Below are 22,771 nucleotides of genomic sequence, written 5' to 3'. Positions count from 1 at the left end.
TAAGTCAAGTCACTTTATCACAGGCTGGTTTTACAGCATTTGTGATGCAACCTCAATCAATAATCTGTTGGGTTTTATAGGCTTCAAAAGCAGTCAGTCAAAGCTCATGTGCAACCACTGAAAAACACTTGTTTAAAAATACTGTGCTAACTTTCCAGCATGGATGAAGGGACAGTGAGGGATAGGACAGAATACACACTCAATAATTCTATGTAAATCAGGAGTTTCTAGCTCCAGGTTCTCGCTAATTAGTATTTCCATATTTAATAAACTGCATGATATTGGAATAATCTCTGAGCAGAAATGGTGTGCTCATGCACCCATAAATAATTTGGTCACTCAATCTACTGTCCAACTCGCTCACTATAAAATACTTTATCTTACATGAGAGCCATAAAAATGCAATATATTATTGGACACCGCTACCTCCTTCTGACCAATCTTAACATTTGAAATAATCTTCGTCCATGCCAACACATAGCAAATTGAAATATTTTTAGGATTACCTGTTCCTGAAAGATTTTTGCAAGAGGAGCACAGTCTGTAGATTTGATAAATCGGACCACTTCAGACACTGACCATTCCAAGGGGTTACTCTCCAGGATAAGTTTATCCTCTTCAATCTGCCGACTTTCCTAATGCACACAAAAACACATTGTGAAACAGAGGTCCATCAAAGAGAGCTTGATGTGACATGATGCAAAGTCAGCGTTTAGAGTTTAATTTACCTTTGGTGCTGGGGACTTGAGAGAGCTATATTTGTTATCCTCGGAAAGTGATAGCGATCGTGCCCTTCTCTTTCGTCTTGCCCTCTCTACAATGAGAGGCCGAGGCAGTTCTGTGGCTGATCTCAGTCTTGCTAATCGTTTTGGTTTAACATCTGGCACCTCAGAAGATGTGTCCGTCTGGTCACCCCGCTGCTCGGAGCTGGTTTCTTCGCTTCCAGTTTCATCATCCATCACATCGTGGCCATCTTCTTTCTCATCTCCATTTTCCTGTGATGAATTGGAGATAATACATCAGTGTTGAATGAAAGGAATTAGTGTCCACAAGAGTCCCTGGACATAAAGCAGCTCAATAATGCTTTTTGCCAACCAGCTGTTAACCTGACTCAATCAGTAGCATTCTAGTCTCTCAATCTAGGTTTTTAATCGGTTTACCCATCCACCTACAAATACGCAGTCACTACACTTTACAGCAAACTCCTATGAATTGCTTTGAGATGTTTTGACAACGTGATAAAAGTCTATACTAAATGCAATGATAATTATCAGTAGGGAATTATCAGTATCAGACTCTTATTTTTCTTTTAGACTTTAGCTTCGAGTAAAGAGGCTTATACAAATCTGCTCTCACAGATTACAATAAGTTGTTGAACTGTCATATCACAGTTGTACAAGTGTGAATGAATTAATAGAACATTCTCCACATCCTACATTACAGTAAATGCATTACAGTCATGAATTTAACACACTCAGACAGCACATTAATAAGGTTATGTCTGCCTCCCAAAGTAGATTTATTACCTGCGGAGAGGCCACTGGAGTATAGTCCATTGAAGTAGATGAACGCTTCTTCTTTTGGACAAAGCAAGACCTACGCTTCTTTCTGCGTCTCGCAGGTTTTTTATTATTACTTTCTATACTGCCGTGTCCAACAGGTGGCCTGATGATTTTCTTCTTTTTTCCATAGTAATAAGCTTGGAGTCAAAAAAAATTACGGTAACTATTGAATATGAGAGAAATGATCGCACATTTTAATTGGTAATAAGGTCATGTGAATATGAGCCCCTGCTGCCAATTCATTATATATAAACCTGATAAAAACATTTGCAAGACATTCCATCTAACAATATCCCTCAAGCATGTTTTGTGGTTCTGTACATTCTCTAGTTGAACTTTAGCTTATTCATTGAAATCTAAAGAAATTAAGTTTTTACATAAACTGGGCAAAAGAATCTTTGCGATACCTTCAAAGGGCATTGGGAGCTCAACAGAGTTCAACAAGGAAAACGTAAAGACGACAAACCTATGTTATTTATTACTCTCCGCCCAAAATGAACTACAAACAACAACGATAGCACCAAGTAAATGCATAAACACCCCAGAGGTACATATACACTAGCCCAGGGTAGCAGTAATTGCCAAAAGCAACATTTTTACTTACAATTCTAATCGTTAATCACATTAAATTATTCTTTTTCAATTGCAGGAACACCAGCATTGCAACCACAAATCATAGTTGTATTAGATGCTGATTAGTAACAAGTTCAATTCAGATCAGACTTTCGTCTGTGCAAAGTAGCAGTACTTGTGGACAATATTGCAATATCAGTAACATATGCTTGTGATAGTTATCCTAGACAGCCATAGAATAAATCAATAACTGGTTCAATGTTATTAATGACTAATTAATGACTAACAGACAATCTATTGCATAGTAACACAGCTCTTATATCTTAAACAGAAAACACTTCAACAGTATGAGAGCCGACTCAAACATACAGTATTAATAGCATTGTGTCACTGACTGATAGGACATGGATCTGTGCCAGGGATTCCGGTAGCTCCATTCAAGACCGAAGACTGACCAGTCACTACCAAGGCTGCCTTAGATGTTCAACAGTCAACTTAGATTAATTATACTGAGTGAAATATACAGCGTAATTAATCTTTTACAATAAACCAGGGTGGTCCAACTGGGACGATTTCATCCAGCCCCCACCCTCCCTTTCATCTGTCCCACCCGCTCTCTCCATAACCCGTAAATGCTACGTTTCTGGAAGGGAAACACAAACATATTGTTTACGCGGCCCATGCTCAAATAGCTCATCTGGCCCTCAGCAGCCAAAAGGTTGGACCACGCTGTGATAAAACATTGTACATGAACAACGCAAGACAGACAGGGAATAACCAAATATTTCTCTCCAGTGAAGATGATTTCAAAACTCATTTCCAATGTCATGCACTAAAAGACTGCTCTGCTCGTTTTTCAATCTAGTTCAAACACTTACTGTATTTTGTTTTAGTGTGAACGGAGCAATTTTCGGGGCATTTGTCAGTCACCATGAGAGGGCCAAACAAGTTTGGGCAACATTCCAGCTTCATGCAGGTCCTTCTGCAGAAATCTGCAACCCGATCTGCCGTTCTTACGATTTTCATAATTGATCTGTACGTCTTCCCTTTGTACCTAACACGGGACAAAAATAACAAGCTGACATTTTCTGTGACAGGATTTTAAAAATGTCAAAATGCAGCTGAAATTAAGAAAGACAGACATCCTGGTACAAATCTCCTCTCACAGGTTACAATGATAGATGTTGAACCATGTCATATCAGTTATACAAGTGTGGATGAATTTATACAACATTCTAGGATGTTATTGAGGCATTTCTTCATTGGAATTTACCTTTCAATCACCTAATTTCTATACATGGCTTTATCTCTTTGTACTACAACTATTTTCTTTGAATCCGGAAATAAAATGTCTTTATTTCTTTCTGCAGTTTTTACAGAAGATTGATTGGTAACTGGACAGGTCGCTAGTTTTGTCTTTATTGATCAAGTTTCCATGAAATCCTTAATCAGTAAACTTTACAAGTCGTGTTTTTCTAAGTTATTGAATTGTTATGTTCCAATTTTCACCCTTCTCTTGAAGATGTTCGTCTTTTTGTTATGATCGTTTGTATGTTTCTTTTTACCCAAGTCCTGTTCCATGGCCACTCTACATTTACTCAGCTGTCACTGAGCTAATGACAGACTGACTATCCAACCAAGCCCAATGCTGTCCTCACATCAGGTTCACACACATGCACCTTCCATCAAAGATTTATGCACAGCAAACAAGGCAAAGAAAACAGGTAAATCTCCTACCCCTCACTAAAATAAAACCTGAGGTAAATTTTAGCTGGCTGAAATTAACAAACTAAAAGATCTCTAGGCATCTAGGCCTTTCCATTGTCTCAAACAGACCCATACTTTCTCAAAGATGATAATATTTGTGTCGTAATTTCTATATCTGTGCAAATAGACAAAGCTTTAAGTCGTTCTGCCTTATTATCTATGACCTTAGATTGGCTTATTTGAAAGCATTAAAATTCAAGGGAACAGAAACACATTTTGCATATACACATTATCTCTCTCTTGATCAAATCATTTGCTTCAGTAGACTCGAACAATGTGTTCAATTGGAGAAACAGCAGCTCAACTTGTTAGTGAAAAACATCAGTAAAAAAATAACTACCTAACAGAAAACTCAAAAAGGCACTGTGTAAAGGTTGTTAAAGCAAACTGTTCTGTGACAAGAGATCTGAGCAAGTGAATCTTGTCAAGACTTCAGGTAACTATTAGCCGGGAGGATGTCTCAAAGTGTTTCACACAGCTGCACGGGGGTGGGGGAGGGGTGTGGGTGAGTTGGAGAGAAGCTGAGGTGAGGTGCCAGAAGCTGGTCAATAAAATAATAATAGTGTTCACTCATGACTATTTGTGGGACGCTGCTGTGCGCAATTGGCTACTGAGTTTCGCCAACAATGTACAGAGTAATTTCTCTTTACAGTATATTCAGTGAAGCGCTTTGAGACGTCTCGAAGACGTGATAAGGCACCTTATCAAATGTATTTATATATGTAATAGCACAGGAATTATATATGTAATAGCACAGGCAAAATGATACGTTTTGAGATAGATTCGGATTTTGAAGGTGGGGAGAGAAGGGGGAAAAGGACACAAATAAGTTGTATCTTTGGCAAATTAGATTACTGGAAGATATTGAGAATTCAGCAAGATTCATGGGAAGAATCAATGGCATTGTCAATCATAGTAAAATTTCTACTGTTATGCCTGCTGTGTTTACAATTAGAAAAGTCTTGCCAGAAAAAGCCTAAAGGATTACAATGTGCGCTCCAGCTTTCATTAAAATTGAATAATCCCTCAATATATCCACGCGAGTTTGAAAAAATGAGCAGCATCGATGCGAAACTAAGGAAAACTAAAACCCATCAAACCTAATTCCATAGTCCTCTACTGTTGCTTTTCCTAGACCTCCTCTCATACAGATGACTTCAATTTCAATCCTTCTCCACTGCACTGTGTGTGCCAAGAGGAATGATTTGGGTTACAGAGCCATCCTTGTTATGTTAAACTGGCCCAAGTGAGTAAGGTTTATTAAATAATACCACTTTGAGCATGTTGGCCAGATTGTACTGACACACATAATCAACCACTCCAGCTTTCCATAAAGCTCAGAACATTACGAGACGTATGTTCTCTGCCAATGCAAAGTGGTGCTTTGAATTTCACAGGAAGTCTAACCACGCCAGTGTGTACTGTCTAAACGTTTAAGAGTCAGGTTGTATCTTTTTAATTGCACATTGCCCTTCAACCCAAGGTTAGATACATATACATAGTGACTCTACGTATGATTACATATTGAACTGACAATACACCCAAACATGGTATTCATTGACCTATAAAAATATAGGGCAGAGCAATTAGATTGCCCAATAAGAACAAAATAACTGTGGCCTTCCCAACACAGAGCTCAGCTGTAAACAGAACATTGATTCCACCTTGGTGGAAGTTATAATAATAATTGCATTTGATACAGCGCCTTATCACTTCGAGGCGTCTCAAAGCGCTTCACAGAATATACTTTAAAGTGAATTGAAAATATTTTTTGTGGGCAAAACACGGCAGCCAATTGCGCACAGCAGTATTCCACAAACAGTCGTGGATTGAGTGACCAAATTATTATTTATTTTTTGGAAGGAATTATTACATAGGCGAAAGCAATCCGTCCATCGAATGTAACTGGGTTCCTACTTATTGCTAGATAAACAGAGGCATGTGGAGTAAAGAAACAATGTGGAGAAAAACAAAGAAGCATTAGTGCCAAATGATATTTTACAGTTTACTGACCAGGTACAAGTCAGGTTAGTTATGTAGACTTATGGCAGTATTTCACTTGGTAAAGCAGCAAGCTGTACATGAATAACCTAGATACAAGTCTGATCAGAAGAATAGGTTTTATAACACATTCCTGATGAAAATCAATGTGCACAAATTCAGAAAGACCTAGAGAAGCTGGTTATAGTAATAATGATCCTTGTATTTAATATGCATCTATCACGCTGTTGAGATGTCTCAAATAATATACTGTAAAGTGGACTGACTGTATTTTGTAGGTGCTGAGACTGTCACAGGAGATGTAGTCAGAGATTTTGCATTGGCCAAAACGATGCTTGTTGGATAGACTTCTGAGGCATAGACAAGGCCTACCAGAGATCAAGGAGGCACTAGAGTATTTCTATACAATGCTTAGAGTGAAGACCATTAATGCCATGCTTGAAAAAACTGGATAACATTTAACTACGAACTGAACAAAGAAGGTAAATAATGGTGCGACTAAGTTGAAATCGTAACCATGTGGTGGCAGATGGATGCAAACCTGTAATGATTTTAAAAAATAAGGTGGCACAAAAGCACTGTAGTTTTCTAAGTAGGAAAGAAAACCTTTTGACTAGTCATGGCTATTATATTCTCGACAGAAAGTGGGGAAAATGAGCTACTCAGCACACGAAAGAGCCATTTGGCACATGTCTGTGTCACTGTTACCTGTTTTTTTCTAAATTGCCCTTTCGACTAATATCATTGTGCAACTTGTTCATATCTCAACGGTTTTATTTCTCAGGGATCTAGTTCCCAAGCAGGGTCTTATCCAAAAAAATTTGATCATTCATTCACCTACTGTTAAACTGCGGTGCGCACTTGGCTGCCGCGTTTCGCCAACAAATCAGTCGATTCACTTTACAGTATAGTCTATGAAGAGTTTGAGATGTCTCGACGACATGATACTATGCTATATCAGATGCAAGGATGATATTATTATTTCCTATTATGAAGTGAAATGGGCAGTTTAATTAACCACTGCTGTTGTGCAAGGATTTTTTTTGGATTCATATGAATGCTATTTGGCTGCAATGTTTCTTGTATTCTTGGCATAAAAGTGTGTTCTTGCTTTAAAAGCAGCAACTCTAGTCTTCCTATAGAGAGCCACTTCTCAGGCACTGTAAAAAGTGAGGCCCCCACCCTGGCACAGCACAGGTTACCCCTGCAGGATTATCTGTATAGCTTACAACTCTATTGAATCAAATCCCACACATGGCCCTTGCTGTATGGGCCTAGGAGTTGTGCAGAGTTATGTAACTCGATGATTTATTTATTTAAAAAAAACACACAATCTTGTTGGCCTTTGTGTGAACAGACATCTTTACACTTACTTGGCTTTTAGTGTCTCTTCTTGACAGTTCCATTGTGGGTCATTGTCAAGCTGCAATTCCCGCAGTACACGGCCTGGTTTATAAGCCGCGTTGATCAATAGAGTAAGAACCTGTTGGGAGAGAAAAACAGCAGAACAGACTGAGTAATTTGAAAGTCAATAGTGTCAGTGGTGAAACCGAACTATGAATAGATGCCGAGTATTTTGTGCGCTGAATTTTATATGAGGTGAAGTGCAAAATACTCATCTTCTGCAGCTGGTGGCAGCACTGAACAGATCTTCATTTAATGTGGGGATAAATGAGATTCATATTCAACACAACCCTTGAGGGCACTGACTCGGGACAATAATTGTGATTATTCTCCCCTAAGCAGTTATCATCTCGACTCCCACTCTCTAAACATGATACTTTTTTATGTCAGTCATATTTTACCAATGGTCAAAATATCAAATTACTAATATTGCAGAAACAAATCACAGTCGGTGCTGGTTAACCTCAGGAGAGAAAAAACAACTTTGGCATAGATTAAATTGTAATTTCCAGTTGCATTTGCTACAAAATAGCAGTGATCCGATACTTTCCCCCTTCATTAAAAAAAAACATCCGATTTTGGAGTGTTTACAGCCCACAAGAAGGCCTTTTGGTTAATCGTGTCTCTTGGACCTTTGAAAGCAGCTCCCTCTTTTCTACACCATTGTCCCAGGCATGCATTTACCTTCCTTATCGTTACTGTACAGATTGGTACATAAAGTAACCCTAAAATTACAACCTCAACCTATCTCCTAAACTCTGAAACGATGCAGGACCTGAACCTTTGGTAACTCATTGGTTCCCATATAAACCACGAGTATTACATAAGACCATAACAACTGTTAGACAAAAGGAAACCAAGGTCCATCCAGTTCGCCTTCCACCATCCTGGCAGTCGCATTGCACAAGTTGTGTCCCAAACTATATACTACTAAAGCACATAAGAATATGACCTCCTCCCTCTCCACAATCTCCTGAACTGCTCCATTATGTTCCTTACTATTCTGCGCAAGTGCAATTAAGCTCATGAACTGAAGGGAAGATTGTGAAGGTTATTGAAGAGCTAGGTATGCAACTTTAAAATGATCCAATGCACACCTTTTAATGATGCATTGAGCAGCAGTGCCGACATGTATTTGCACTGCAACATTTCTAAAGAATTCAAGGTGTTGTCAGCAGACAGACTCAATCATGATGTGTATCGGAATTTCCGCAGCACGCTGTGAAAGTGCGACTTAAAGGCAGAATGGCTGACCTAGAAACACTGTACAGCTTATGTACATTTGTACAAATCAAGGGAATAGGACTGTTAACCACATCTACAATGAAACTGACACAAGCAGTTCTTTAAACAGTTCTTTCCATTAGCCCCAAATAGTTTCATAAAAATTTCTGAAACATATATTTTTAAAATCTCTACATTTCAATCATCTGTGAAACAAAGTTCTGCACAGATTTTGTAGACTGACCATCTTTCATTTCAATTGAAAATGACTGCTGTCAAATAGGTTAACTGCCCACCACAAATAACGTTTAATATATGTTTTGAGGAAGAGGGAGAGATGCTGACAGATAAATGTGGCAGTTCAATTTGGAGGTATAAAATTCAAGATATGCAATTTACGCATAGTATGGTTTTAATAAAGAACCCATCAGTTGTCAATCAGTAAAGTGTTATGCTTAGCTAGAGAAACTGACTATAATAAATGTTCAAATTGCCTACCTCTTTTAGGACGAGCACACATTTTCCAGGTCCAACTGACTGAGGAAGCTCTGCTATTCTCCCTTTGTTTAGATATGGCCCTGAGAAGCAGCGGTGATTAAAGTAGATTTTGGAACAGCAGTACTTTCCGTTGGTGGTAGTGCCTGGAACAAAGAGATCCGAATTTGAGAAACAGTTACAGGACCTTCAATGCAGTTTTAAAATATTTCCATCTTGATTAAAGGAGATGAGGATAACATTAATGGAAATTGGAGAAACAATTGTACATACATGTACTCAGTTCTGTGTATATTACAGCACGAATATTCATTTTGTTAGTCATTTTTAATTCCAATTACCGCTATGCCGAAAATATGAATCCAAATGTTTTCTTACAGCAAAATTTTCTCCTGTAAATTATTCCCAACAAAATAATAATAATCCTTGCATTTGATATAGCGCCTTATCACGTCAAGACATATCAAAGCACTTCACAACAACAAACTACATTTGTATAGCGCCTTTCAGGATGTCGCAAGGCGCTGGGATTAAACATCCGCTTTACAATATATTGTTAGAATATATTGTAAAGTGGATTGAGTGTTTGTTGTGAGCGAAACTCTGCATTTTATTCCACTATTGTATAGTTCCATGGTCACTGTTTGTGTGTAAGCCTCCCAGCGATTATTGGCAGTTGTTTTTTGTATAATTCACAAAATAGTCAGGCTATTTTTTGTGCAGAAAACAGGAGGAGAAACTGGGTAAATTTGAAAATCTGCCACGAATTCACACTTTCAACCAATGTCTCAGCCTGGCTCAATTGGTAGCATTCTCGCCTCTGCGTCAGAAAGTAATTGGTTCAAGCCCCATGTTAGGACTTTGAATTCAGTCTTGGCTGAATTCAAGCTGTTGAACCAAGGTCCCCGTCTGCCTTTTCAGCTGGACGTTAGGGATCCTATAGTACTGTTTGAAGAGAAGGGAATTTTTTTACATATTCTGTACATATTCTGTTAGTGTAAACTTACCTGCATCTGTGGCAATGGGGAAAGAATCGACAGGGCGTGGCTCCATGGGCACAGAGGAATGTAACCTGTTGTCAGAAATCAAAGTTAAATTTCAGTTTGTGAATTTTGGGGGGAAAAATATTTCAATATAAAAATAACTTGTTTTGAATTTAAAACCACAGCACAAAGAAAATAGATCTGTAACATGTTTTTGAAAAGTCACGAAAAATATTTAATGTATTAGTGTCAGTGATAGCCGTACAGGGTATACACAAAGACCTGTTACCCCTTGTTACAAAACAGCAATACGAGACTACACAGGGGCTGAAACAAGCTGTCAGAGATGCACTTCGCCCGTCACTCCATCATGTTATGAAACATGTCGCACCAAACATGGCGACGGATCATTATCTGCCATGAAAATGATGGCGCTGACACACACACACACACACACACCAATCCTTTGGATGTCTAAGTACAGTTAACCACTTGTACTGAATACAATTAAGTACTTCTAAATACAGTCATCATCATCACGTTTCAGTTATTCGTCGGTACACTTAGAAAAAAAACATGGAGGGGTAAGAGGACTTTGTGGGCACACTGTACATTACGTATCTTTATTTGTAAGACCCTTTCCTGCTTATCCTTCAATCAGGAGATTGAAATAATCCAGGGTCTCTCCCAGCCATCAATTGAACTTTGTAATAGCTATTGGAGCCCTTGGCCTGGATATCCTATGTACATCTATTCTTATCCTACACAAGGTGGAGTCACCTCCAGAGGCTGCTGCAGGAAGTTATGTTGAGAGTATGTTTTACTCCTTAGAAAAACATGTAGAGCAATTTAGTAATTGAAGTAACGTAACAATAATAACCCTTGCATTTGATAGAGCGCCTTATCACTTCGTTGAGATGTCTCAAAGCGTTTCATGCAACAGGTCAGAGCAATAGCCTTGCAAGTGAGAGACCTGGGTTCGATTCCCGGCAGAGTTTCCTTACTCCACACGCCTGATAATAATCCCTCAAGAAAAAAACAGAATACAATAATAATTTGGTCACGCAATCCACGACTGTTAGTGGGACACTGCTGTGCGCAATTGACTACCGCGTTTCGCCCACAAAATAGAGTCAATTCACTTTACAGTATATTCTGTGAAGTGCTTTGAGACGTTTCGAAGACATGAAAAGCGCAATATCAAATGCAATGATTATTAGATATTATAAGATACTGGAAAATAATAAAATAACGGGGCTAATAATTCCTTTAAAAAAAACGGTCACTCAATCCACAACTGTTTGTGGGACATTGCTGTGCACAACTGGCTGCTGCGTTTCGCCTACAAAATACACAGTCACTACACTTTAATATTCAGTGCAGTAAATAATCATCTTTATTTTACAAATATTTAGAATTTGATAATTTCATGTGCTACTGGAAAATATTAATAGGCAAGTTGCAGCAGTGAATTGTTTCATAGAACCTTGGAGAAAAAACCTTAGAGAAAAGAGTAGGTTAAAAAGGTAGTATACCTTCAATGTCTCAGTGTCTAAATGCACCACACTGAAATCAAACTTCACCAATGTTTGGGGTAAAAATACTGTACAGTGATCCGAAAACAGCATTCCATTTAATACTACAATGTAATGTCGCAAAGAGAATACAGAGTAATAAAAGTACATCAGTACATAGTACAGGATCCAAATTGGGCTCCTGTTTTCACTTTAGGGTTCAAACCATCCAAAGTGCATGTGTATTTTTGGCAGGACTTTCCTTGCATTTTCTCTCCAGTCTTTTATTTGAGGGATTGGCTTCACATGTGGAAAGTCCATTATACTAGCAGTTTCTTCTATTTGGCACAGAACAACACATTTTATTATTACTATGAATTAAGGTTTTGTTCTTAGGACTGTAATGTCTTCGATGCATCTTTAAATATTGACTTTAAAATAACCCTGCAGCTCATTACCCTATCTCATCGAGTGCAGGGGTAGGGCAGAAGGTCCTAGATTTCCCACATGTGTCCCCACTTTTGGCTTGGCCAAGAGAGGTATAAGCAGAAATGAAGAAGTTTCCAACAGCAAGGAAGGTAATCTCAGTAATTAACATGACCTCTGCTGCTGTGCTGCACGTAATGGCTTAAATAGGTTACCCGCTAACCTATTTTGGCGAGGAAATGGGGAAGAGGTACATGATCCAGGGGAAGATTATGTTTTGGGGGGGGAAAATGGACACTGTGAATTGCGTTCTTTTTGATTTGTCAAAGAAAGTTTTAAATAAAATTCAGATTTTGTATGAATTTGTTGAAACATGTGCACTCCCACAAACTGCTGAGCGTGGTTCGGTAAGTTCAAAAGAAAAAATAATCCTTGCATTTGATATAGCGCCTTGTCACGACTTCTAGACGTCTCAAAGCGCTTCACAAGATACACTGTAAAAGTGGATTAACTGTATATTCTGTGGGTGAAACACAGCAACAATTGAGCACAGCAGCATCCCACAAATAGATAAAAATGGATAAAAGTGCGGTTAGTCGAATACTTTACTGTATTTACAGCTCTCAACTTCAATTGCTTTACAATTGCACTTGTAAAGTGCCCCTCACGTCAGGATGACATCCCAAGGCGCTGGCCAGTCAGGGATTTGGACTTGAGCAGAGGTTTGGGATCAGGAAGGTTGGAGGGCAGGGAGGGTGGGGGTAGGAGGATGACCAAAGATGCTGTCAAAGAGGAGGGTCTTGAGATGTACCTTGAAGGAGGCAGGGGAGAGGGGCGAGGTGAAGGGAATGTGGGATGGAGTTCCAAAGAGAAAATCTTTAAAATCCACAACCTTTCTCCACTCCTCCTGGGATACAGTTCCATGAATGGCAGAATTAGAATATATAAAAAGTGAAGATTGCAACACTGGACTGTGGAATAGCAGCTCTGCCAAACCCAATATTGTCTTTACTCAATGTCCACAAATGCGTGCTTGCCAAGAAGAAACGCTGGATAAAGAACAAGTCGGAATGAAAAACTGATCATGTTCCCCTCCCTATTCTTCTGAGGCCTACTGTCGTCCTACTCCCCCACCCCGCCCCGCCGCCCCCCACCCCGAGATCAGTTTACACAGAACCATTGGCTGAGTATTACATCACATAATTGTTGCAGAATTTTCCTTACTTGAATAAGCTTTATAATTTTTTTTTTAAAAAATTCAATTCGAAACAAAGAGTGGGAACAGTTTTGAGATTCCAAACATAGTACAAGTATAGGAAGAGGGGAATAAAGCCCCTTATCTCAAAGATCATGCAAAACTTTTCTTACATAGACTTTGGTAATAATAATATTGATAATGATAATCCTTGCATTTTTATAGCGCTTTATCATGTCGTCGAAATGTCTCAAAGCTTTAGTATCTCACCCATAAGCTCCTCAGAGAAAGTTCTGACTTGATATTCTCTGAAACCTAAACATAATTGAGCAAAATGCCCATTCATCCTCCACTATTCAATCTCGACCTCTTGGGGAGCCAGTGGAGCCGGGCGAGGGTGGGTGTGATGGGGTATGGAGCCTGGTGCGGGAGAGGACACGAGCTGCAGAGTTTTCGATGATATGCAGCTTGTGGAGGGAAGTGTTGGGAAGGCTGACAAGCAGGGTGTTGGCATCGTTGAGCCTGGACATAATGAAGGCGTGTATGAGGATTTCGGCGGCCTGAGTGGTGAAGCAGTGGTCTGACAACGTGGCAGAGGTGGTAAGTTGAGGGTCGAACAAGACTGACAGCTAGTAGCCTCCTTTAGATAAGTGACTAAGTTGAGGTTCTGTCTGTCAGTTCTTTGATTGAAGATCCCGGGACAATATTAAACAAGAACTAGCTGATTCTCACACTTTAGGAAAAGAAGAAGTTTCTTCCACAATCCTCCAGATTAATTTGTCATTCACCTCTTGGATGCAAATAACTGCCACATTTGCTTTCAAAAGTTGGAACTACATTACTGTAATTACTTGGGCATTGCTTTTAGATGTTTCAATGGCTATACAAATGCAAGTTCTTTCTTCAGAATTACTCTCCTTGATTTATAGTGAAAGATATAAAATGGCATTTAATTAACTTTGTTGATAGCAACTTTACAAAGAATAACATTCTTGACTCCCAATTCCAGCTCAGGTGCCAAGGCAGGACTGTGAAGCATTTTGTCCAACTGACATAAAAGGCACTAGGTAAATTTGCATTGCATTGTATTCTTCCAGCACTTAAAAATTATAGTTAACTTCCAGGTAATTTTGGGGGAGGGTGGGGGCGGCTGAGTCAACCATGTGTCTGACACATGTGGAAACGTATCACCATACTTAAGAGTATCCAAACCAGCCTACACATGGAAATTCCAGAGATATCCATCTCCCTCGAGGGACGCATCCTACACAATTATTTTTTTTTAAATGTTTCAACTTACTGTTTTTCTGGTTGCACTACTGCAATTTTCTTCTGTTTATGACCTGAAATAGAACAGAATCATAAATTATCTCTCTTAGAATTGAGGCACTCCTGACATCGGTGGTGTCAGATCTTTGGTTGCCTCAGTATCACAATGATTTTGATCTTGCACAATCTGGAGTAGTAAATGCACGCATCAGAGAAAGCTTCCTAGAAAATCTATTTTAACACAACAAAGCTTATTTTAGTTTGTATATCACCCGAAATTTGGCAAATCCCACATGTTAAAATCCATGATTACTGATAGCTCCAAAAGCTGTTTAAGAAATCCAAGAGTTAATTGGATAAATTAGCATAACTAATCGAGGCTATGTGAAACTAAGAGTTTCCCTAGGGTGATTGATCCACCTTCAGACTCCTTGGAGAGAGCAACATTCTCCCTCTTCCCCACCAATAAGAAGTCACACATTTAACCTGCGTGAACTATAAAGAACACTAGCTAATTAAGCAATAGGTTTTCTTCATAAGCTAATTGAAAGACCTCCCAAGGGTCAAGGATTTCAATCTTTTTTGGATGCGTTGCAATATGAATATAAAGTCATGGATCCTTTGCGAATACTATTAAAATCCTATATCCTATAACATAACCTGACCATTATGTGAAAATCAAGTCAACTGATTAATGGATATAGCCAAAATGCCCAATCAAATAATCAGAATTAAAAAGTGCTATTTAATTAAATGCTCTGACCTTATAAAGGGAGGCTTGTGTTACTAAGTTACTATCAAGAAACTACTATTAAACTGTATCCGCTGCGTGATGGGAAGCCAGTGGAGTTGGGCAAGGATGGGGGTGATAGGGTCGCGGAGCCTAGTGTGGGAGAGGACACGGGCTGCAGAGGTCTGGATGATCTGCAGCCTGTGGAGGGAGGAGTTGGGGAGGCTGATAAGCAGAGTTTGCAGTGAGAAAGAAAACCAAAGCCCATCCAGTTCGCCTTCCACCATCCTGGTAGTCGCATGACATGTCGTGTACCAAACTATATACTCTATCCCGAGATATTATTTCCTAACAGAAATCTATCTAACTTGTTCTTGAAAAAATCAACACTTTCTACTTCCATCATTCTCTAGGGAGCCTGTTCTATACATTTACTATTCGCTCAATAAAGTAGTGTTTCTGCAGATTTGTTCTGAATTAAGATTTGTTAATTCAGATTGGTTCTGAATTAAGACCCATGATGTAAGATCCTTGATCTTAAATAAGAATTGCTCATACAAAGAAGAAACAGATAGTTCTTGTAAGTCACAAGTCAATTTACAATAGCTTTATAGCATTTGTTTACTGGAAGATACTTACATACTGCCCGATACGGTGGGGTGAGAGGATACCCATTTGCTTCACACCAGCCCACTGGAAAAATGTCCATTGAATCCACATCTACAATGTACTCTGGGACAGGATTCTTAGAGTCTGGAATATAATAGAATAGCATTAAGGATGTTAATTAACGCTGCCATTTGATTTGAACATTATGGTAAACTACCGTTATCATGTGTTTCAAGTGTGAACCACTTACTTACCAACCAAAGAACCCCAAATGTACACAGAAAGCCAAGCAAGCACTGCGCATGAAATAGCAGTCACATTTCAACACTTTTCCCGTTATAAGGCTGATTCGAATTTTCTGGATCTTACAACAACAACTTGTATTTATATAGTGCCACTATATAAATAGTGGGTCACGTCCCAGAGCGCTTGAAACTATCGTAACTTAACTACCACCTTATAACATTTCTACTCTGAGTATGATTTTATGCCCTAATAGTAAAAGTGCATTATTTCTCATTAACTTTTTCCTTTTGTAATTACTGAATAAATGCTGAATATATTAAAAAAAAGACTAAAGAGAACTAAAGTGGTGCCTCATTAAAGGAGCCAAGAAAACATCTATTTTCAACCAAGCTATAGATGTATTATATTTCCTATAGCGAGATACATTTTCTTAGGTATGTATCCGTGATCAAAGCAAATAATCATAGGGTAATGAAAAGCCCTGTCTTGATTAACTTCCATTAACCAACAAATATTTCACAAATGAAGATGATGCAGAATCAGTACTGCAACAGATCAGCTACTGCACTCCAGGACACTGCTTTGTGTGAAGCACACTATATAAATGGGCAATGTTATTGTAACATATCATCAGTAGGGCAAGACAAATCAGCCATGTATCTTGGATTAAGAATAACTTTTATAAAGTCATAGGAAATTAGCTCTGTCCCTTCTGTACATTTATTGACCTTGATGTTTTCTTGCTTGGTTTGAATTTCTTTAAAAATGCAATTTATGCTTTTTCTAACCAAAAACGAGGAATAAAGTCACTTTTTTTTTATATATAAGCTTTAGCAATTTAGGGTCTTGGGTTCAATGTATTTGCAATTGGCTGCCCCATCTGCCCACAAAATACAAAGTCACGCCACTTTACAGTATATCCCATGAAGCACTTGAAGACGTCTCAATGACACGTCCCACAAATAGCCATGAAGTGAATGACCAACTTTATTTGGAGAATTGTTGGTCAGGACACTGAAGAGAAACTCCCTTCTCTTTTCAAACAGTGCCATGGATCTTTACTTTCCATCTGAACAGGCAGATGGAAAATCTGAGCCAAAGAACGGCACCTCTGACAATGCAGCATTACAGCGGAGCAGCTGGACAAAAAAATACTGTGTTGTGGTGCAAAAAGGATTAACATTGTAAGAAACTAAAGCAATCCAGAATGGTTATGCAGTAGCACTAATCAGACTGAGGGCTAAAGAGCAGAATTATACCCACAATTTCTAATCCAACATATTTTGGATCTTAACCGGGTCATTGTAAGAAGGCACTTAGATAAAGATGACAGAAAATCAGTTCAGAACATGTTGAAATGTTGTCTGTTGTTCAATATGATGTTTAAACCAAATAAATGAGACAGTGATACAGAAAAGACATCATCAAGCACTAGGGGATAACAAAAGTGGCATGAGATGAACAACTGCACATTAATGCAGTTTATAAGATCTTAAGATTAAACAGTAGCTTTGATTAGAATTCCTGAAAAGGAAATCAATACCAGTCTATGAACTCTGCATTCTGAAGAGTGATTTTAAAAATTCTCTTGAATGATCACTTGGGAGTTATTTCAATACATCTTTGATATTAACAGAATTTACAATTTGTATTTAGCACAGCAATTTTTTAATTTTTTTTTACTTTTGTCCTTTTTGACACAAGTAGAAAATTGTTATTCTTGTATCACGTACATGGCATTTCTTAGCTTGAAAATGTACTGTAATAAAGAAAAAAAAGCATCTGTTCACATCAAAATGTTTCAATGTTTCACAGATGTAAAGCGTAATGATAGTAGGAATGCCGGCAGCCTTTTGCACCAGCATTAAAGTTCCCAACGTGAAGAAATGTTGGCCAGGACTCTTCCCTTTTAAAACAATTTGAGCCTGAATGTCAGATATAAAGTATTAATTCAGTCTATACGTTTTTAAAGTTTTGGATTAGAGATATTCTGCAGGCAGAAAGTTAGGGACTCAGAGAAAGCGAAAGACAGACAGCCGCAAAAAAGATGGTGAGAGGCAGTGAGAAAAATCTTAAAACAAAAAAAAGCGCAGAGAAAGAGACATACAGACCCACCAACACACAAGCAAAGAAAAAACAGAGGAAGAAGGAACCATCAAGTGTGGTGACAGTATGACTCATGGTGGAACATTATTTTTTTTGTTGGTACCGTAATTTGCATTTTCTGTGATCTACAAAGATACCAGTCCCAAATACTGGAGATATTAGCTCTCTACTGTATACAGTAACCCACTGAAATACATTTGATATTACTACAGTTCAAATGGCCCGATTAGAGAGCATTTCTGTTCAAATCAAACTTTTTTTTGTCAAAGGGGGCAACAATGCATAACTATTTAAAGACAAAAATAAAATGTCTACCCCGGAAAAGACATAATGATAATAATTTTCTCACTTAATCCACGACTGTGCGCAATTGGCCACTGCGTTTCACCCACAAAATATAGAATAAATTCACTTTACAGTATATTCTGTGAAAGGCTTTGAGACATTTGAAAGAGGTGAAAAGGTGCTCGATCAAATTATTATCAAGGATTATTATAGTATATAAATTATTATAATTATTATAATATATAAATAAAATGTGTGTATATGTAAAATATATATCAGAAACAGATTGGAGTGTTTGAAGGACATGACATTTCAGGTCTGTCATGTCACTAATAAATATTTCAGCATTACTTCCATGGATTCTGATCTAGCTCAACTCCTTCATGACTTAATGACTTGTGGCTCAATCCACGTGATCAATGGATAGATCATAATTATGAAGTATGCTTCTGGATGGAAGCAAATGAGACGAAGGTTACTGGTGTATGGTCATCTGCTTGCGAAAAAAAAGAGACTCAAGGAACTCCTCAGTAGCTATTATAAAAATGGGTCCAAGAGTGGTTCAAAGTCACAATTGCAATCTCAGGAATCAGAAGAATTAAGAAAACACTTGAGCTGTGGCTTGCTGCTTCATTGAGCCCTCAATTATGCAATCTTGTAATCACTCCCAATTCCCACTGTATTGTCTATAATTGACGTAGTTAATGTTTCACGTTTAGCAGACGAAACAATGTTATCTTACTCAAAGTGCAGACACAATTCTTCACGTTTTACATCTTTGGAAAGTAGACACTTTAATAGCTCAGAGAAACTGCCAACAGTAACGACTCAATGAGAAACACATCGACCACAGAGCAAATTGTAAGACACTAAACTGTAAAATGATAAATTCTCAAGACCCATCAAATGATTCATATTTAAAGAAAAAATCGCCAAAATGCAAGAACTGGATTTGAAGTGTTCCAAGGGATGATTTCAGGTCCATAAATTATACAATATAGCAATACAAATTCACATTTATACAGCACAATTCACATTGGGAAAACGTCCCAAGGTGCTGAATATGAATAAAAAAAAATTAAGAATAAGAACTAGAGGTATAATGACTTTCATTGCAGAAAAGTGAGAGGAGACATGATTTTCGTTTCAAACCAACAAAGAACTGGGAAATCTGAATGCAAGCATTATTAGGTCTGAAAGCACAGGAATGCAATGAATATAAAACTATCTTGCTTAGTTAAGCAAGACTCAAATTACAAGATGTTTGAAGCAATGGAACAGCGGAAAAAGTTAGTGTGTGGAAAAGAATCCCCAATTAACACTGTTAATTTGCACTTTTAAGAAACGTGATTATCTGGTTAGAAATGTTAATGAGGGTTAGAAGAATGACTACAGATGCAGGTCATTAAACGATGTGTGGTAAATCATGAATGTGTAAGCAAGCTGCTATAAAGTACACCTCAAAGTGAATAAGATAGACTTTTTACACATGCAAACACATATAGAATCGCTACACGTTAAGTTTATAATACTCATGAAACATGTCCCCAAATTCACTTTTGATTTTGGGACTCAGCTTTATTAGAATAGCTTAACTTAGAATAATATCCAACACTTTTCTGTTAGTGCATATGGATATAGAATCTTGATTGAACATTGAAAGTTATATGTATTGATATAGATCTCCTGCTACATATCTTCACATGGAAATGAAACAAGACTATTTTGCAGCATAAATGCAAAAAATGTCAGGGCGAATTTAAATATGTGAGAATACGTATGCTGTTATTGTAATAATAATACTTGCATTTGATAGAGCACCTTATCACATCAATGAGACGTCTCAAAGCGCTTCACAGAATATGCTGTAAAGTGAGTTGACTGTATATTTGTTGGAAAAACACAAATTAACTACCTTTGAAAATTGTCAATGTGGTGATTACTACGAAATGCAAAGTTTCCAAAGTCATTTGAACCTCTGAGAATTATCAACGACGCATATTCTGTTTCTGCAACTAAAACTACTTAGTAATTCAAAAGTAAATATAATTTTTTTTAAATAAAGGGTCTTGTCAGGGTAAATAGTAATAAGTTATTCCCATTGATAGGGGAGTCAGTGGCTAGGGGAGATAGTTATAAGACAGCCACAATAGTAGCAAAATGACAACTTAGGAGGAATTTTCTTTTAACCCAGAGTTGTTGGGATGTTCAATGCCCTGCCGAGGGTGGTGGAAAAGGAGTCTATTGTAGCTTTTAATAGGGAAATAGTCACATGAAAGAAAGGGGCTTGAAGGCATATGGGGATAAGAAGGGCGGTCTGACTGAAGTGATCACTTTGCTCCGTGAGCATGTGTGGACTCAAATGGGCCGAATGGTATAGAGTGTCCCTCATGTAGGGCATCTGAAGATGCGGAAGGAAGGGGCAAGGCGGTGGGATAGAAGAAGAGTGTCCCAGAGTTTCAGGGTGTAGTAGCTGAAAGTGCATCCACCAATGGTGTAAGGGAGGGCACGAGGGGCATGCAGGAGGCTGCAGCCAGTCGATTGCAGACAATAACACTTACCTCGTTTGAAGTCACATTGGAAGAGATGTGTAAAAAGGTCACCAGCTTGGTACAAAATAAATATGTGGGGATGGAGATAAAAGCTAACTGTAAAACTGACATTGAAGATACTTTTAAGAAATGTAAGTTAAGAGTTTCACAGAAATGACTCAGATTCTGTCTTGTGGCAGTGTGGGTGCAAACTCATGTTCTCGCTTCAGGAACAGATAAGATCTCAAAACGATTTTACTGAAGGCACTATACGTTTTTGAAAATGTTCATCAACTGTCTGGCTTTCATATAGAAATTTATAGAGAAATCAAAACACACAAAACCAGCGCCCTGCAGTCATCTATTTCAAGAGAACTATTATTTTCAAGACAAGTGATAATCTATTTTGTGGTTCTGTTCATTATTCTGAAAGAAACCCCAAATTAAAATGTTAATAACCACATGATGGAACAAACATCTAGCAAATAGTTGCATATTAATTCAATCAATGCAACATTTAAATATATGGGATACAGATTAAGTTAATAGACTATGTTATTAATTGGATTAGATGAGCCAATCGTTTTGTTTCAACCATGTTTCTGTTTCCTCAACTGGGTCCTTGATAATATGCATTATCTGCTATCACTCCCCTAGCTACATGCTGACTATAATACAATAGTCTGCTATCTGAGACCACAGCATCCGTTCTTAGCACAATAATGTTAAGTATTCATAACTGGATAAGCACAACTACATTTATTACTGCTACTCACTTCTTAAAATTGCTTTATTGAAAAACAAATGTCAGCATTTTAATTTGTTATGCTTCTATTCTGCTCATCTTTTAGAAGTTTTATAATTGACTGTATATCTTTCGCCCATAAAATATACAGTCAATTCACTTTACCGTATATACTGTGAAGTGCTTTGAGACGCCTTGAAGACGTGATAAGGCGCTTTATCAAATGCAAGGATTATTATTATCTGCTCCCAGTTGCTGAAATCTGAAATTTGTTTTGCAGCCAAAGAAAATATAAATCAAATTACAGTATATACTGTTCCATTCTAAGGTTGAGAGCTATACATTTAAATCTATTCTTTACTACAGTTCTACAAATAAAAATATTAAAAGTGCTGGAAACGCAAGGATTAGCCACATCAGTGTTCAAAACGATTCTTACAATTTCCATTTCTGAAACGAGGAAGATCAAATTAGCAGGAAATAAATCAAAATCCCATTTTCCCCAGCTAATTTCAATTCTCTCTGGCCTGTGCAGCTGCAACCCCAATTAAGTCAAGTTTAAAGAATCAGCCCACGTTCCCCACAGCCTGGCATCTCTCCATCATGTTCAAATCATTCCAGTAGAATTTCCTACTCCAACCTGAGATCACTTAGGAGCTGGAGTCCCATATCAGCATGGTGTACATGATTCCCTACAGTCAGGAGGCACTTGAAGTTCAGAGGATTTTTTTNCCCTGAGATTGTACTGAAGCAACATTTACTTTGTTACGTACGTGATAAGTGCTTTTTCTACCCAATTGCCAGTACTTTTGAGATCTAGGTCATGTAGCTCGCTGTTCCATCTTTTCTCCCACGAAAACTAGTTTAATTTTGTTAAGTCTCTCTTCATAAATTTAGAAGTGAAGGTTCTGGAGTTGGAGCGCAGTTGAGTGGCAACAGCCTGTTTTCAGGAGTTTGGATAAGAAGAGCGATTGGAGATGAGCTGGAGTTGGAAGATGGGCGGGTCTGAGTAGTAGGGAGGGAAAAATGCAGGAAAGAAAGGAACAGGGACAGACAGACCCGCTGCACTACCCACCGCCTTCCCTCATCCCCTCTGCTCCACCATC

General features: G+C 38.1%; 1 protein-coding gene across 4 annotated transcripts in view; it reads right to left on the bottom strand.

The window, feature by feature from the left end:
- The window catches only part of sfmbt2 (Scm like with four mbt domains 2), a 77,447-nt gene that overhangs the window by 2,520 nt on the left and 52,156 nt on the right, over window positions 1–22,771 (bottom strand). For all 4 annotated transcript variants that reach the window (XM_042335331.1, XM_042335330.1, XM_042335332.1 and 1 more), the window contains 9 exons: window positions 15,783–15,896; window positions 14,445–14,487; window positions 10,034–10,098; window positions 9,030–9,172; window positions 7,277–7,386; window positions 3,014–3,189; window positions 1,527–1,699; window positions 729–995; window positions 507–635 (listed from right to left, as the gene is read on the bottom strand). In XM_042335331.1, the coding sequence (XP_042191265.1) occupies window positions 507–635; window positions 729–995; window positions 1,527–1,699; window positions 3,014–3,189; window positions 7,277–7,386; window positions 9,030–9,172; window positions 10,034–10,098; window positions 14,445–14,487; window positions 15,783–15,896 (1,220 nt within the window). The remainder of the gene's footprint in view (window positions 1–506; window positions 636–728; window positions 996–1,526; window positions 1,700–3,013; window positions 3,190–7,276; window positions 7,387–9,029; window positions 9,173–10,033; window positions 10,099–14,444; window positions 14,488–15,782; window positions 15,897–22,771) is intronic.

The sequence above is a fragment of the Callorhinchus milii genome, unplaced genomic scaffold, assembly GCF_018977255.1.
Source record: "Callorhinchus milii isolate IMCB2004 unplaced genomic scaffold, IMCB_Cmil_1.0 Scaffold5, whole genome shotgun sequence".
NCBI lineage: Eukaryota > Metazoa > Chordata > Chondrichthyes > Chimaeriformes > Callorhinchidae > Callorhinchus > Callorhinchus milii.
Note: the sequence above shows the minus strand (reverse complement) of the source record. Positions and strands in the feature narration are given on the sequence as shown.